Consider the following 18833-nt stretch of genomic DNA (forward strand, 5'->3'; position numbering starts at 1 on the left):
TTACTCAGAGCATCCATCAGTGTCATCTTGTTCATCCCCGTATTTTTAGGGGACTTCTGGCCATCAGGGTACTGGCACACAGCCTGAATGTGCTGGGAAGGTGGCTGTGGCCCAAACAAGCCAAATCATCTTTCTGTATTAATAAACCAGAAAGATGAAGTGGTCAGCAAAGACACACAGGGAAAGAACCTGCAGAGGCCCAGCAATCTCACCTGACTCAATGACCAAACGTCCCAGATACCAGCTCTTTGTAAAGAACTCTGCTAGGGACTAGGGGCATAATAGTGGATAGTACAGAGATCCCGCTCCAGAGAATTTCACATTCTGGAAAGTTAAACAAAGGTGGAATCCAACAATGTTGTAGGACATAAAGAGAACAACAAAAAGAGAAATGTGTTCCAGGGAAAATAGATGTTGTCCAGGGGAGGAAGTGGCTCCGTGTGAAGAGGTGGTGTTGAAGGCTTTACCAGATGAAGTTTTTTCTGAGCTGGGTTTTGAAGGATGATTAATAGTCTTCTGGGCTGGGGCTGTGACTCAGTGGTAGAGGGCTTGCCTAGGGTGTAAGGCCCTGGGTTTGATTCTCAGCACTGCATAGAAATAAATAAGGAAAGAAAGAAAGAAGGAAAAACGGTCCATCAACAACAACAAAAATATTTTAAAAAGTCTTCTCTGAGCAAGAGGGCATTGCAAGCAGAGGAAAGTGCACGAGTAGTTATTTAGATATAACTTTTTTTTTGGTGGAATTCAAGGATTTTGTAATGAGAAAACCCAAGGAGACAAAAACTGATTAGAGGACATTTAATTCCAATGTTTCACTTGAGTTTCTGATAAGAAGCAATAACCTTTGGGCGTAATGATAACTCTGATCCAATTTTTTATTAATAATTTTTACAAACCTGAGCTCAAAGATAAAAATGGACATGTCTCATGACTCACTGCCAATTGCCAAGGTGGAGGAGGCATCTGGCTTCTGCAATAGGGGGTGGGGCACAGGTGGTTTTTTCTACTGGCTGTACACCCAGCTCCACTTCCTTTCCAAGCATACAAATATGCCAGACTGACTTCATTGACTCACAGCTGCTCACAGAAGGCAAGCTTGGCACCTTCGCCAGTGAAAAGATAGCTCACATAGCTGGAAGTCAAACTCAGAGGAGAAAATTTTGGAAGGAAAGTAGTGATGGGTCTGATCCCAAACTTTTCCATGGAAACCTGGGCTCTCCTGGGAATCAGCCTGGTGCTCCTCTACCTGTGAGTAACTGTCCCAGTTCCTCTCCTCTTGAAACTTCCCATTTCTGTGACTAGGAGTTTTAGTGATATCATTTGATTTGGAGGATGAACTTCTGATTGAGTCTCAGTTTGTACCTAGATTAATCAGCCGGAGTTCTGTAGAGGCAGATTACAAACAACTGGCCACCTTCTGAAAAGTGATGCACCCTTTGCAAACTTTCAGAATTCTGGGAGTAAAGAGGAGTCTTCATAAGTTTCTGTGTCATTGTTTATCTTTTGTGTTCTATGTGCAGTACAAGAGATGTGTAGAAGGCTTGTATCCTGTGGAACAGGTGGTTCCTGCTTCTCCTCCCACGTCCCAGCACCATTTGTAAAATGCACCAAATGCACCCCAGGTGCTACCACAGGCTCAGACGAGTTCTTCCCTCTGTTCTCTTCCCTTTCACAGGAACAGCCCTCCCTCCAAAAACTCAATTCCTTAGCCCTGAAATATGCATCTACTGATGAATGATGAAACTACTGAGCAAAGACTTGGGACAAATTTTGAACTTTTTTCTTTAGGTTATCATCAGTGTAGAGATTTGTTTCTTTCTTGATTTGAAATCTAATGGCAGCTTGAAGAGACAGAAGTTAACAAGCCAATTTTGTATTTTAAACATTTTCCCACGATATTCCAGTACAGGAGCATGAATAAAATAATGTAGTAGAAGAATTCCTTTAAATAGTGGGATTCCTGGGCTGGGGTTGTGGCTCAGTGGGAGAGAGCTCATCTGGCATGTGTGAGGCACTGGGTTTGATCTTCAGCACCACATAAAAATAAATAAATAAAATAAAGGTATTGTGTCTGCCAACAACTAAAAAAAATATTAAAAAATTAGTGGGATTCCTGTTTTCATGGATCAGGTAAAAAGAGCAGTTATTTCTGACTGAGGGTAGAAGACATTGCCCCAAGGAGACCTTTGAGTTCTACCTTAAATCCACTTTTATGAGAGTTGGCATTCATAATGATGTGAAAATAGGAAATATAAACCTGGTTGTAACAATTGAAGTAAAGGGTGGTATTCAGGCTTTTGTTGCATCTATTTTCCCTCCAGTGGCATTTTAAAATTAATGGAAATGTTTTAATTTCATTCTGTTCAATAGTACAATTTTTTTTGAGGTAAGTTCCTCACGTTCCTTCTGAAGGTCAAAATAGGACTCTAGGATTTTGTATTTGTAAAAACCAATCTGTTTAAAAATGACCCATCTTTTTTGAACAATTGAAGGAATATTAATCTAATACATACATCCATGACGTAGATTGCACATGTCTTTAAATATACCTTCCCAGCTGGTTATTCTTATTCAACAGTTTCCCCATATGCCAGTGTTCTTAATCTCTTACAGCAGATGAGTAAAAGAGAATATGGATGAGGGATGCAATAAAAGGCATCCAGATAGGAGTTATGAAAAAGTGGGAGAATATTCCTCTCTGCTGAGGGAAGAAGGCCCAGAGTGGGGACAGCCCCCACTGGAGGCCACTAGAGAGGCCAACATGATGGTAACAAGTCATCTTCCTGAACTGACACCAGTGAGTGAAATGACCTAGAAGAAATTTAGGCTGAATTGCTCAGGAATTTTTAAGTTCATGTTTGGGGACTTATATCAGATATTCACTGTAGCATTCGGAGCCTAATGATGGAATTAGCTGCTCTGAGCTAAGTATTGTGATTTTGGAGTCTCTCAGGGAATGTGAGAGAGGAGATGATGAGCAGATGTGATTAGGGCCATTGGAGTTTTTGTTGTTATTTAGGGAGGGCCTACCTGTTACCTGCCTGGCTTCATGGCTCCCATTCTTGATCAGTGATCATGAGCCACTATATACACACAGTCACAATCGCTTGATCTGGATTTCTCTTCCACTTTATAGATATGGGACATATTCACATGGATATTTTAAGAAGCTGGGAATTCCTGGGCCAACACCTCTGCCTTTTTTGGGAACTATTCTTTTTTTTAAATTGGTTGTTCAAAACATTGCAAAGCTCTTGACATATCATGTTTCATACATTAGATTCAAGTTGGTTATGAACTCCCATTTTTACCCCAAATACAGATTGCAGAATCACATCTGTTACACGTCCACATTTTTACACAATGCCCTATTAGTAACTGTTGTATTCTGCTACATTTCCTATCCTCTACTATCCCCCCTCCCCTCCCCTCCCATCTTCTCTCTCTACCCCATCTACTGTATTTCATTTCTCTCCTTGTTTATTTTCCCGTTCCCCTCACAACCTCTTATGTGTAATTTTGTATTACAATGAGGGTCTCCCTCCATTACCATGCAATTTTCCTTTTCTCTCCCTTTCCCTCCCACCTAGTGTATCTGTTTAATGTTGATCTTTTCTTCCTGCTCTTCCTCCCTGCTCTGTTCTTAGTTGTTCTCATTATATCAAAGAAGACATTTGGCATTTGTTTTTTAGGGATTGGCTAGCTTCACTAAGCATAATCTGCTCTAGTGCCATCCATTTCCCTGCAAATTCCATGATTTTGTCATTTTTTAGTGCTGCATAATATTCCATGGTGTATAGATGCCACATTTTTTTTTATCCATTCATCTATTGAAGGGCATCTGGGTTGGTTCCACAGTCTAGCAATTGTGAATTGTGCTGCTATGAACATCGATGTGGCAGTATCCCTGTAGTAAGCTCTTTTAAGGTCTTCAGGGAATAGTCCTAGAAGGGCAATAGCTGGGTCAAATGGTGGTTCCATTCCCAGCTTTCCCAGGAATCTCCATACTGCTTTCCAAATTGGCCTCACCAGTTTGCAGTCCCACCAGCAATGTACAAGAGTACCCTTTTCCCCACATCCTCACCAGCACTTGTTGTTGTTTGACTTCATAATGGCTGCCAGTCTTACTGGAGTGAGATGGTATCTTAGGGTGGTTTTGATTTGCATTTCTCTGACTGCTAGAGATGGTGAGCATTTTTTCATGTACTTGTTGATTGATTGTATGTCCTCCTGTGAGAAGTGTCTGTTCAGGTCTTTGGCCCATTTGTTGATTGGGTTATTTGTTTTCTTATTGTTTAATTTTTTGAGTTCTTTGTATACTCTGGATATTAGGGCTCTATCTGAAGTGTGAGGAGTAAAAATTTGTTCCCATGATGTAGGCTCCCTATTTACCTCTCTTATTGTTTCTCTTGCTGAGAAAAAACTTTTCAGTTTAAGTAAGTCCCATTTATTGATTCTTGTTATTAACTCTTGTGCTATGGGTGTCCTATTAAGGAATTTGGAACCCGACACCACAATATGTAGATCGGAGCCAACTTTTTCTTCTATCAGACGCAGACTCTCTGATTTGATATCTAGCTCCTTGATCCACTTTGAGTTAACTTTTGTGCATGGCGAGAGGAGGGGATTCAGTTTCATTTTGTTGCAAATGGATTTCCAGTTTTCCCAGCACCATTTGTTGAAGATGCTATCCTTCCTCCATTGCATGCTTTTAGCCCCTTTATCAAATATAAGATAGTTGTAGCTTTGTGGATTAGTCTCTGTGTCCTCTATTCTGTACCATTGGTCCACCCACCTGTTTTGGTACCAGTACCATGCTGTCTTTGTTACTATTGCTCTGTAATATAGTTTGAAATTTGGTATCGCTATACCGCCTGATTCACGCTTCCTGCTTAGAATTGCTTTTGCTATTCTGGGTCTTTTATTTTTCCACATGAATTTCATGATTTCTTTATCTATTTCTATAAGAAATGCCATTGGGATTTTGATTGGGATTGCATTAAACTTATAGAGAACTTTTGGTAATATCGCCATTTTGATGATGTTAGTTCTGCCTATCCATGAACAGTTTATATTTTTCCATCTTCTAAGATCTTCTTCTACTTCTCTTTTTAGGGTTTTGTAGTTTTCATTGTATAAATCTTTCACCTCTTTTGTTAGGTTGATTCCCAAGTATTTTATTTTTTTTTGAGGATATTGTGAATGGAGTGGTTTTCCTCATTTCCATTTCAGAAGTTTTGTTGCTGATATACAGAAATGCCTTTGATTTATGCGTGTTGATTTTATATCCTGCCACTTTGCTGAATTCATTTATTAGTTCTAGTAGTTTCTTTGTAGACCCTTTTGGGTCTTCTGGGTATAGAATCATGTCATATGCAAATAGTGATAATTTAAGTTCTTCTTTTCCTATTTTTATGCCTTTAATTTCTTTTGTCTGTCTAATTGCTCTGGCCAGTGTTTCGAGAACTATATTGAACAGAAGTGGTGATAGAGGGCATCCCTGTCTTGTTCCAGATTTTAGGGGGAATGCCTTCAATTTTTCTCCATTGAGAATGATGCTAGCCTGAGGCTTGGCATAAATAACTTTTATAATGTCGAGGTAAGTTCCTGTTATCCCTAGTTTTTCTAGTGTTTTGAACATAAAGGAATGCTGTACTTTGTCGAATGCTTTTTCTGTGTCTATCGAGATGATCATATGGTTCTTATCTTTAAGTCTATTGATGTGGTGAATAACATTTATTGATTTCCATATATTGAACCATCCTTGCATCCCAGGGATGAATCCTACTTGATCATGGTGTACAATTTTTTTGATGTGCCTTTGTATCCGATTCGCCAGAATTTTATTGAGGATTTTTGCATCTAGGTTCATCAGAATATTGGTCTGTAGTTTTCTTTCTTTGAGGTGTCTTTGTCTGATTTCGGAATCAGGGTGATGTTGGCCTCATAGAATGAATTTGGCTGAGCTCCCTCTTTTTCTATTTCCTGAAATAACTTGAAAAGTATTGGTATTAATTCTTCTTTAAAGGTTTTGTAAAACTCCGCTGTATACCCATCCGGTCCTGGGCTTTTCTTGGTTGGAAGTCTTTTGATTGCTTTTTCTATTTCATCTATTGATATTGGTCTGTTTAAGTTGTGGGTATCCTCCTGACTCAGTCTGGGCAAATCATATGACTTAAGGAATTTATCGATGTCTTCACTATCCTCTATTTTATTGGAATATAGGTTTTCAAAATAATTTCTAATTGTCTTCTGTATTTCTGTAGTGTCTGTTGTAATATTGCCTTTTTCATCCCATATGTTAGTAATTTGAGTTCTCTCTCTTCTTCTCTTCGTTAGCATGGCTAGGGGTCTGTCGATCTTATTTATTTTTTAAAGAACCAACTTTTAGTTTTGTTAATTTTTTCAATAGTTTCTTTTGTTTCAATTTCTTTGATTTCCGCTGATTTTAATTATTTCTTGCCTTCTGCTACATTTGCTGTTGTTTTGCTCTTCCTTTTCTAGGTCTTTGAGATGGAGTGTGAGCTCATTTATTTGTTGGTTTTTCCTTTTATTGAGGTATGACCTCCAGGCAATGAATTTCCCTCTTAAAACTGCTTTCATTTTGTCCCATAGATTCCGATATGTTTTGTCTGTATTTTCATTTATCTCTAGGAATTTTTTGATTTCCTCCTTTATGTCTTCTGTAACCCATTGATCATTCAGTAACATATTGTTCATTTTCCATGTGATGTAGGATTTTTCCTTCCTTCTTTTATCATTGATTTCCATTTTCATTGCATTATGATCAGATAAAATGCATGGTATTATCTCCACCCCTGTATATTTACTGAGGGATGCCCTATGGCATAATATATGGTCTATTTTTGAGAAGGATCCATGTGCTGTTGAAAAAAAAGTATAGCCACTTGATGTTGGATGATATATTCTATATATGTCAGTTAAGTCTAGGTTGTTGATTGTGATATTGAGTTCTATAGTTTCTTTATTCAACTTTTGTTTGGAAGATCTGTCCAATGGTGAGAGAGGTGTGTTGAAGTCACCCATAATTATTGTGTTGTGGTCTATTTGATTCTTGAACTTGAGGAGAATTTGTTTCATGAATGTCGCAGCACCATTATTTGGTGCATAAATATTGATAATTGTTATGTCTTGTTGGTGAATGGTTCCTTTTAACAGTATATAATGTCCTTCCTTATCCCTTTTGATTAATTTAGTCTTGAAATCGATTTTATTCGATATGAGGATGGCCACTCCTGCCTGCTTACGAGGACCGTGTGCTTGGTATATTTTTTCCCAACCTTTTACCTTCAGCCTGTGTATGTCTTTTCCAATCAGATGTGTCTCCTGGAGGCAGCATATTGTTGGGTTTGTTTTCTTAATCCATGTTTCCAGCCTATGTCGCTTTATTGGAGAGTTTAAGCCATTAACGTTTAGAGTTACTATTGATGTATGGTTTGTACTTCCAGCCATGTTTGATTATTTATCTTCTTTTAGTTTGTTTCTCCAAGATTAGCTTTCCCCCCGCCCTCTGACTTTATAGAGGCACTTCCCACTGATGGTTTTGGTCATTGTTTTTCATTTCTTCCTCATGTAATGTTTTGCTCAAGATGCTTTGCAATGCTGGTTTTCTGGCTACGGATTCTTTTAGCTTTTGTTTATCCTGGAAGATTTTTATTTTGCTGTCATACCTGAAGCTTAATTTTGCTGGATACAAAATTCTTGGTTGGCATCCATTGTCTTTCAGTGTTTGAAATACATTGTTCCAGGATCTTCTCGCTTTCTGCATCTGTGATAAAAAATCCGTTGTTAACCTTATTGGTTTACCCCTAAATGTAATCTGCCTCTTTTCTCTTGTAGCTTTTAATATTTTCTCTTTGTTCTGTATGTTGGATATCTTCATAACAATGTGTCTTGGCGTTGGTCTACTGTGATTTTGTGTGCTCGGTGTCCTGTATGCATCTACAATTTGTATATCTGTTTCCTTTTTTATTTCTGGAAAGTTTTCTGTAAGTATTTCATTCAGCAGGTTACTCATTCCCTTGGTATGAATCTCTGTGCCTTCTTCTATCCCGATGACTTGTAAGTTTGGGTTTTTTATGTTATCCCAAATCTCTTGGATGTTTTTCTCGTGATTTTTTACCAGCCTGAGTTGGCTAGACTCCTTTCAAGATGATATATTTTGTCTTCATTATCTGACATTCTGGCTTCTACTTGCTCCACTCTGTTGGTGATACTCTCGATTGAGTTTTTAATTTGGTTTATCATTTCCTTCATTTCTAGAATTATTGTTTGATTTTTTAAAATAATCTCTATCTCCTGATAAAGATGCTTAACTTCTTCTTTTATCTGTTTATGTAATTCATTTTCAATGTGATCTTTAGGGTTCTTTTCCATCTGTCTAAGGTGTTCCTTGAGTTCTTTATATGGCCATTTTTCTGATGACTCTAGGTCCTCCTGAATATTTAGGCTGTCCTTCATTGTTTGTACTCCTTTTCTTCCTTGCTTTTTTTTGCTCATGTTACTTCTTGTTCTGTTTGACTGTTGAGTTACTGTTTACTCTTATAGATTTATTTGATGCTTGGGAGGAGAGATATTAGAAGGGAAGGGAAGAAGTCACTAAAGAGAATGAGTGTAGGCAGGTAGAATTCAGGAAAGTGGAAGTAAGAAAATTGAAAAGAAATGAAAAGACAGAAGAAAAAAAGTGAAAAGAAAGACAGAAAAAACGAAAAAATAAAAATTTAAAACAAAAAACAACAACAACAAAAAATTATAGTGATAATAAAAAATGGAAGTTAAAGTTTAAAAAATAATAGTAACCATAATAGAATAAAAAGAATTAAAAAATTGAAACCATTAATAAGAAAGTTAAAGAACAACAACTACGTCAACAACACAAAGTAAAAATAAAATAAAAAAGTACTAATAATGATCATTAAAAAAATAATAATAAATGCAGTCATAGAGCTCGATTAACTTCTCTTCCAGTAGGTGGAGCTATGCCCACTCTGCCAGGCTTCTCTTCTTAATAGGTGGGAACCAATCACTGTGTCTCAGCTCTTCTTTCCAGACTGTGCAGGTCTCCAATCCTGAGTGCCTAGGGCCTTCTCTTGTGGTTCCTCAATCCAGGCCCCGCTCACCTGTGACGCTTACCACAATACTGGCTACATGCTGGGTCTGCTGCTCCTGGGAGCTCTGTTTTCATGGATGCCTGGCCACACCCTTTCTGTTTGTCTCCCTCAGACCATAAGTTTGTATGGCTTGGGGCTGAGGGCCCCCAGTGAACTTGTTTGCCCTCAGGTAGCAACTCCCCTGGTAGCTGGTGCAAGCAATAGCCAGGAGTTCTGCGCTGCAGGTCCCACCTCCCTCCTGATTCCCTGGGTCCGGCTATGGTGCTCAGTTGGCTTTTACCTCTGTGAGTTCAGGTGGGCCGACTAGTTATTTCAGTGGGATTGTTAGTGCTGAGACATGAGAAGCATGCGAACCAGAGAGAATATTAAAAAAAAAAAAGAGGGGGTGTACTGAGCTTTCTTTGTCTCAGGTACTTACAATCCGCTGCTGATTACGCATTCAGCTTCTCTGCTGGGAGCGAAGTGAAAGAGGCAGCAGATGGGCGCAAAGCACCCACGGCTCTGAGCAGAAAAGCGTCTTTCTTTCAATCTCTTTGTTTTTTCTGCTGCTTGGCAAGGTGGTCCGCTACAGATTAAAGGTGATAGGAGCTCTAACAAGCTGCGTGAAATCTCAATTAAAGCCGCTGCTCAGAGCCCCACACTCAGCACTTCAGCAACCCCCGTACGCAGCGGCCATCTTCTACCAGACTCAAGTTTTTTACCTAATCATTGTGCCTCTTGTGGCAGGAAGTTATCTCTAAGTGGTGTTGGAAAACAGAATGTGCCATTGGAGTTTTTGTTGTTATGTAACACCTACATGTTACCTCCCTCATTGCCTGGTCCAGTTTCTGAGTCAGAGACTGGTCAGGCCCTTATCTATAGAATGACAATCAGGGTGCCCTGGCTTTCTATTTCACTTTATAGATATGGAACCTATTCTCATGGGCTATTTAAGAAGCTGGGAATACCTGGGCCAACACCTCTGCCTTTATTTGGAACTCTTCTGCACTACCGCAAGGTGAGTGTGCTTGAGCTCCCTCTATTTTTTCTCCTGAGTACAAATGCCAGTTTAGTGCCATCAGTAAAAATGTCCATCTTCAGGAGAAATTTAGTAGTTTTTATCCTTTGAGAAACAATGTTCAGGCCCCTCCTGGAGCATGGCCAGGTTTTCCCTGGAGCTCTGATGTCAGCTCTTCAAGAGCCTCAGTGGAACAGCTCGTATCTCTGGTACATCTGCATTTGATCTTCACGATGTTGTTCAGACTTTGAATTCATCATAAAAAAGATGTTTAACTTGCTGGGTGCACATTTCCAGGACGATTAGTATTTGAGCAAAAAGTCTGTGAAAGAGGGCATGGTAAACACCTTCAAACACTCCTATTCTTTGCAAGATCTCATGAGTCCCTTTGTAAATAAAAAATCCTCATTAATGTCATTGAAACTACAGTTTCTGAAGTAACCCAAGCATTCATAAGTCAATAATTTGCACATACTTAATTTCTGAATGTGCAAATACCCTGTGGTTATTTCCATGGCTTCACCCAAGTTTTACTTCCTGTGACATATTTGGAGGATTTACCAGATGAAATGACAGCATTCTGCATTTCTTCTTATCATTCAAAGATAGCACCCTAGCAGTGAGTCTTAGCAATGAATAAGTATGAATGGGATGAGGTAGCCCTTGTCTATGGATTTCACATAATTAAACACAAGCTGTGTATTGTTTTTCAACAAAGGCAGTATCACATATAAAATGAGCAGTAATCACATGATTTACAAAAATTAAAATTTAAGTTAACTGAATGGAATGTAACATGTTCCACAAGAAATGTGAATTTTCATCAAGCCTTTGTCATTAACCCATTTAGATATCTGACTCAGGGCCTGACTACTGACAGAAATTCATGAGCTCAAAACCAGAGGCCAGAAAAATAGGCTACACTCTGCTCAGATTATCTCTTCCAAACACTGAGGCTTATTTATCACACTCTAATTCTATAATTCTGAGCAGAATTATAGACCCCCCTGACAATTATAGACCCCCTGACCCCCTGAGAATTCCATTCTGCTATTCCTGCTGAAAAGGCATTATTTCCTATTCACGCTTTCCAGATCAACAGTATACTAGACAGGCTGTAAGATCCACATAATTGGGGGTCTCCCTGTGCATCATGAAAACATCATCCCTGAAACATAGCAATAGGAAGATTTCTTTTTAAGTGTTAGAAGAAAAAACTTAGAGCAAGTCCTTAATTTGTTGACTCCCATGGGTAGGAGTGGCATCTCTCCATCTTTTCCACGTTGAGCTGGAAAAACGGAAGGTGACTCCATTTTGACAATCCTTACTTATTCTTTCTCACTCCACAACATGCATGAGAATCACTGTTATGGTGGTGGTATCCCTCAGAAGCTCATGTGTGAGGCAATGTAAAAAAGTTCAGAAATAAAGTGATTGAATTGTGAAAGCCTTAATCTACTCTACACTATTTCCTCAGTAAGGATTAACTGGGGGCAACTGTAAGCAGGTAGGGTGTTGATGGAAGAGGTGGGTCACTGAGGGCCTGGCTTCAGGGCATACATTTTGTCCCTGGTTAGTGGAGTTTCTGTCTGCTTCCTGGTGCCACGTCCTGAGCTGCTTTATTCCTTCACACTCTTCTGCCATGTTATTCTGCCTCACCACAGACCACAGCAACAGAGGAAGCGATGTATGAACTGAGACCTCTGAAAATGTGAGCCCAGTAAATCTTAGTTTTCTACATGGTTCTTGTCAGGGTCACAGTAGTGAAATAACCAGCTAAACTACTCACATCAATAAGGTCAACTTAGAGGTGACTGGTGCCTTGAACTTCCTCATTTCCCCAGTATTCTAGGGAGATTCATGAGAGAAATGAAAAAAGATCTGGGGAAAAATGAGTGAAGTGGCCTTGAGAATGTCCCTGGGAAACTCACTCACTTTCTCTCAGCTTTGATTTTTTTCACATTCAGGTGGAGGGAATGATTCAAAGTTGGCAGGATTTCAAAACAGTCCATGCACATGAGAAAATGATACAGAAAACTAGACTTGCTTCATATTCATACTCAAGGATAACTAGTGAAACTGTGGCACACAGCTGTAGTCCCAACCACTCTGGAGGCTGAGGCAGGAGAATCACAAATTCAAGGTCATTGTAGGAAACATGGCAATACCTTGTCTAAAAAAAAAAAAAAAAGAGGATAATTTCTTCAATATGTACAATGCTTCAAGAAAATTCAAGATGGACTCTAAATTCCCCTTTCTAATATGCCGCAGTCTGGCTGGGCACAAATTAACCGAGCCGCCACAAAGTCTTGTAGGTTCAAACAGCAACTCTTTATGCCAGAACTCTCACCCGCACTCTACACACACTTCCTGGAAACACACTCCCTCCACTGGCCTGAACTCCAAAGAAGTGAGTGCCTAAAGCAACAGGATCCGCCCTAATCCCAGCAGGATCCGCCCTAATCCTGGAGCCACCCTAATCCCAGAGCAGGGTCACCTTTCAACCATTCCCTCTAGCAAAATGCCAGGCCTCATTCCGACTAAACTGTGGCTCTGAACACTAATATCCCATTTATTTTCTCTTCTTTGCCTTTGGATGTCTTAGAATAAGAGCTTCCCTCTAACTGCCAGTGATGGACCATATTCCAGTCTGATTTCAAGGGATTGGAATCATTGGTTCCTGAATTAGAAGCAGGGTTCAATATTTTCAAAATAACAATATAAATTCTCTTGTTTCTCCACCCAGGGTTTTTGGCAGTATGATGTCCAATGTCATGAAAAGTATGGGAAAATGTGGGGGTGAGTATTTTGGAAACTTCCCTTTGGTCGACTTGTTGGATGAGGCACTCCAGGGCAAGAGGACAATGCCTGTCTAGAGCTATTACTGGGAATTAATTATCATAAAGCTTTTAGAGGCTCCTCCTCCTGCCAAGGGTCCCATATTTCACCAGGTGTCAAGGTTCAAAGCCAAGAATGTCATACTTCTGACTTTTCTCAGTCTCTGATGACCCAAAAACTCTTGGCCTCACCTTCTCTCCAGTGCCCAGCCTCTACCCCCTTTTCCATTTTTTTCTTCATTAGGAGCCTTTAATACTGCATAGGAGGCATTAAGTCAGACCTTCCTAAAATGTTCACCATGCATGGCTTAATCTCCTTTCAAGATTGCCACATTGAATAAAAGTGACCTTTATATAAATTTTGGGGTTATTATGTACTTTTGAAAGAAAAGCTGAGAGAGAGTTGAATAGATTGGGAAATGATTTGACCTCTGCTTTCTTTTATTTTAACTTTCTCTGCAAGTGTAAAGTCTTGGGGATTTCATTTGTTTTTCCCTGTCAATTAGGAGTTTTCAATAGAAGTGTACACAGGGATTTCTCTGCCTACCTCATTTTACTGACTTTGAAGAATGGATGGTCAGTACATTTTAAACCACTGTGTTTCCATGACCTTGTGTACTTCATAATCTGCTAGGGTAACATCAGCTAATTTCAGCAGCCATTTTCTTAATAATGCTTGGTGAAGGCAGCTCCAGAGGTATTATTGTAGTTCTTGTGTTCTATAAGCAAGTGGGAGATGGCTTTGCCTCTTCCTCCCTCTTCATCTTCTCTCATCAAGTCCTAAAAACTGAAGAGCTGGCCCTATAATCCTGCCTAACTGGCATGGCTCATAAAAGCCATTTTTTGAGTGGAAAGAGCATACAGGACTGAGTCCCACTGATACAACCCCAGCTGTCTCTTGCATCTTAAGCACTTGTAAGAACTTAATAATTTACTTGTCTACTTTTCTCTAATTTAATATCCTTTCACATCAGAAGAAACAATTAAAGCATAAAAAGAGAACCTTCAGAAGTGGATAAAATCTTTGCCTCCTGCACTTAATTTATGGTGTTAATATTCACAATATACAAACAACCCAATAAGCTTAACACCAAAAAATCAAATAACCCAATCAATAAATGGGCAAAAGAACTGAGCAGACCCTTCTCAAAAGAAGAAATACAAACGATCAATTAATATATAAAAAACGTTCAACATATCTAGCAATTAGAGAAGTGCAGATTAAAACTGCACTGATTATGAAATATTTTTAAATACAAAAATTATTGGAGAATGAGATAGAAAACATGTACGCACCATTTAGACATCTCCGACCAGGCTCTTCTTATAAAGATTTTTTTTCATCTTTAAATATCTCTTCCCTGCTTCAGTTACATGACCTTTATTTTATATGGCCAGAATCTTGTTGTGTGTCATCACCTACCTTGAACTTGTATCTAGTGTCACTGTGCATTCTAGAGTCAGGCATATGGATTATGGAATATCAGTTTGGATTCCTGGGTGTTGCTCCAACTGAAAAATATGGCTTAGTAGGTTTAATGAGCTCTTCTTTCCCACCACAGATTGTATGATGGTCCACAGCCTGTGTTGGTTATTACGGATCCAGAGATGATCAAAACAGTTCTGGTGAAAGAACATTATTCTGTTTTTACAAATCATCCGGTAAGCATTTTTTTAAATTTCTTTCTCTTTTTTTTAATTGATTTTTTAAAAAATAAATGACAGCAGAATGCATTACAATTCTTATTACACATATGTAACACAATTTTTCATATCTATGGTTGTATATGGTTGTATGTTGACACCAATTCATGTCTTCATACATGTACTTTGGATAATGATGTGTATCACATTGCATCATTTTTGCTAACCCCTCCCCTTTCCTTTCCCTGCAACCCCTCTGCCCTATCTAGAGTTCATCCATTCCTCCCATGCTCCCCTTCCCCAACCCACTATGAATCAGCTTCCTTATATCAGAGAAAACATTCGAGCATTTGTTTTTTTTTTTTTTTTTTTTTTTTTTTTTGGGATTGGTTAACTTCACTTAGCATTATCTTCTCCAGTGCTATCCATTTACCTACAAATGCCATGATTTCATTCTCTTTTATTGTGGAGTAAAATTCCATTGTGTATATATTCCCACCCTTTTTTTTATCCTTTCATCCACTGAAGAGCATCTAGGTTGGTTCTACAGTTTAGCTATTGTGAATTGTGCTGCTATAAACACTGATGTGGCTGTGTCCTGTAGTATGCTGATTTTAAGTCCTTTGGGTATAGACCAAGGAGAGGGATAGCTGGGTCAAATGGTGGTTCCATTTCAAGATTTCCAAGGAATCTCCATACTACTTTCCATATTGGCTGCACCAATTTGCAATCCCACCAACAATGTATGACTGTGCCTTTTTCTCCCAACATTCATTGTTGTTTATCTTCATAATAATTGCCATTCTGACTGGAGTGACATGATAGTGGTTTTGATTTGCATTTCTCTGATTACTAGAGATGAATAGTTTTTCATATATTTGTTGATTGAGTGTATGTCATTTTCTGTGAAGTGTATGCTCAGGTCATTTTAAAAAATACAAATATATATTGATTAAATTTGTGTCTTGGAGTAATCACAGCTTCACAGAAATTTGCTCCAAAACTGTTCAGGTAGGTTTCATATAACTTTTCTTCTGTTTTTTCCAATTGACATGCTTTGAATATCATATTACTTATCTCTGAATGTAGTCTATTCCTGTTACTAGAGTAACCAGAAATTGACATTGATACAATCCACAGAACTTATTTAGATTTCATCAGTTTTATGTGCCTGTGTATGTGTGTGCCTATGTACAATTGGGCAAAATTGCTGCTGTGGATAAATCCATATAATCATCAGCTTTCTTGGGATATAGTGATCCCCAAGGCTCCCTCTTGCTAGTCTTTTAAAGTCCTGATGGTCACTTGTCTTTTCCTCTTAACAGGGTCTCCATAAGAACAAGTATTGTCTTTTATGGGGGAGGCTAATACATGAAAAGCTTTGCCTCTGACTTCTATGTTGTTCTTGTTTCTCTCCTAAAAGTTATAGACTTTACAATTTACATAAAAACCTATGATCTATGTCATGCTCATTGTAAAACACGGTGAGGGTTCATTTGTTGTTGTTGTCTTGTTTTGTTGGCCTGTGACAGTCCAGTTGTTTCAGTACCATCTTTAGAAAGACTGTCCTCCCTCTGATCATTCTGTTTTCACCATTGTCAAGCATCCATTTGGGCTGATAGGGTGTGTCTATTTCTCACTCTGTTTTATTTTAGTTGTGCCTGTGCTCTTCTCTCCATTGTGTTTTTTCTTGCAATGAGTCTCATTACCATTTTAAGTACCTACCTTGGGGGATGGTGACTATGTTAATAAAGCAAAGGAAAAAATATGTTATCATCCTGGGGCCAGGGTTGTGTGGCTCAGTGGTAAAGTGCTTGCCTAACATGTGTAAAGTGCTGGGTTCAGTCCCCTGCACCACATAAAAAAAAAAAAACAAATAAAATAAAGATATTGTGTCCGTCTACAACTATATATATTTTAACCAAGAAGTTACCATCTTAACTTTTCTTTTTTTCCATTTTTAAAATTTACTTTTTTAAATTTTTTAAAATTTTTTTTATTGTTGGTTGTTCAAAACATTACATAGTTATTGACATATCATATTTCACACTTTGATTCAAGTGGGTTATGAACTCCCATTTTTACCCTGTATACAGATTGCAGAATCACATCAGTTACACTTCCATGCATGCATTTGCCCCTTAGTTCAAAACGATGTGACACCTCATCTGGGGGAGTCCCTAGTATTATTATCAGAACAGGGCAGACTAGTGGCCTCTCTCAGTGGGTTTTATTGTAATGACCTGGTCTTTGCCTCTGGCTTATTGGTTTTTCTGATGACTTCATAGCCTCAGAATGCTGAGCTGACTTCTCAAACTCCTGTCTCCTGGTGTGTTAAGTTAGCATTAGAGACTATCATACTGTTTAACTCCTAATTTTCTCTTATGTTTGTTAACCTGCTAAGACTGACTCAATTTGTCTGTTTCACTCCCACTTTATTTATTTATTCTATTTATTTATTTATTTATTTATTTATTTATTTATTTAGAGAGAGTTTTTTTTAATATTCGGCAGACACAACATCTTTGTTTGTATGTGGTGCTGAGGATTGAACCTAGGCCGTACGCATGCAAGGCGAGCGCGCTATCGCTTGAGCCACATCCCCAGCCCTCCCACTTTATTTATGTTGGTCCTTTAATTTTTCATACAAGTTCAGAATAAGCTTGTCTGCAAAAACCCACTTGGTGAGATTTTGATAAGAATTCAATCAAATCTATAGAATAATTTGGAGAATATCTGTATCATTTCTGGATTGAATCTTTCAATCCATGTTATGCTTCTCCATTTCTTGAGATTTTCTTTAATATCTTTGATCAACATTTTATAGTTTTCAACATAGCAATCCTGTACTTTTTTTTATATCTGTTCCTAATGTGTTTCATTTTCTTTGGAGTGACAGTGAATAGTATTGTATTTTTAATGTTTTTTTTCACATTTCCCTTGTTGTTATATAGAAATGTAGCTTGTTTTTGCATGTTAATACTGTATCTTACACCTTGGTGAACCTATTTAATACTTCTAGAAGTTTTAAAATATTCTTTGAGATTTTCCACATTGGTAATTTTGTCCCCTGAAGACAGGGTCACTTCAGGTTCTTTCATTTCCAATTTACATGCCTTTTAAAAAACATTGTCCCATTGCTCCAGTAAGGATTTACAGTATGGTAATATTGGATAAGAATGATAAAAGTAGAAAACATTAAATTGTTACTGATCTTAGGAGAATAGATTCACCATTTCACCAGTAAATGTTATGTTAGCTGAAGGTCTTTGTTGTTGGTGTTGGGTTTTTTAGTATATAGAGTCTCTTTCAGATTGAAGAAGTTTTTTTTTTCTTCCTAGTGTTTTGAGCTTTCATCATGAATGAGCACTGGATGTATACCTTTATAAATAAAACACAGTGTTGGAAGCTGAATGACAGCTTCGAGCAGGTTGGATTGACAGGCCAGTCTCAAGCTGGGAAACATAATTATCTTTCCTTTTCCTTCTGTCCCTCCATGTGTGTGTAGTGGGGGATGATTCAAAAAAAGTACTTCCATATAATTGCATTATTTTTTCAGAATTGAGAAGAAGTTCCTAATCTTTTAAGTTATTAGCTACTATTTTTAAGTGGCTATATCCTGGCATCCCTTGCAAGATATTCATGCTGTACATATATGGAAAAGCATAACTGGTCTGGGCAACCTAGTTTTCCAAGGTTATCTGGATGACTGTCATCAATCAGTTTTTTCCTGTGCTGCCTGTATAGGATGCCCTAGGTCATAATGCTCTCTGTCCCCTGGGAGAACAGTTTACCTACCATGAGGGGCCTTTGTATTTACACAGCAGCTGTAATATAAATACTGAACACACATCTGGTGGCTGGGTACCCCCTCTACCCTCACAAGAGAAGAGGAATTTGGGATAAAAGTTTATGGAGCATCTAGCACAGGGCCTGCCCCCTAGTAGACACTCAGTAAATAACTGATTAAAAAAACTGATGCCTATTTAACAAGTTCTCTACAATGTGGAGACTTCCAAAACATACCTCATACAAAATGTCTTTTTCTTTGTGAACTTCAGGTAGTTTTGCCATTGGGATTTGTGCAAAAAGCTCTCTTTGCAGCAAGGGATGAAGAGTGGAAGAGACTTCGAGTCTTGCTGTCGCCAGTGTTCTCCAGTGGGAAACTCAAGGAGGTAATAAACTAAGAGGACTTTAGTTAGAATCTTAAATAAGGATTTGGGG

General features: G+C 38.4%; 1 protein-coding gene across 1 annotated transcript in view; it reads left to right on the forward strand.

Moving 5' to 3' along the window:
* The first annotated feature begins 1177 nt into the window (after positions 1-1177).
* LOC144251901 (cytochrome P450 3A9-like) overlaps positions 1178-18833 on the forward strand; it is a 31850-nt gene continuing 14194 nt past the window's right edge. The window contains exons 1-5 of the mRNA XM_077794556.1: positions 1178-1248; positions 10035-10128; positions 12875-12927; positions 14528-14627; positions 18671-18784. Of these exons, the coding sequence (XP_077650682.1) occupies positions 1178-1248; positions 10035-10128; positions 12875-12927; positions 14528-14627; positions 18671-18784 (432 nt within the window). The remainder of the gene's footprint in view (positions 1249-10034; positions 10129-12874; positions 12928-14527; positions 14628-18670; positions 18785-18833) is intronic.

Source organism: Urocitellus parryii, unplaced genomic scaffold (assembly GCF_045843805.1).
Source record: "Urocitellus parryii isolate mUroPar1 unplaced genomic scaffold, mUroPar1.hap1 Scaffold_264, whole genome shotgun sequence".
Classification (NCBI taxonomy): Eukaryota; Metazoa; Chordata; class Mammalia; order Rodentia; family Sciuridae; genus Urocitellus; species Urocitellus parryii.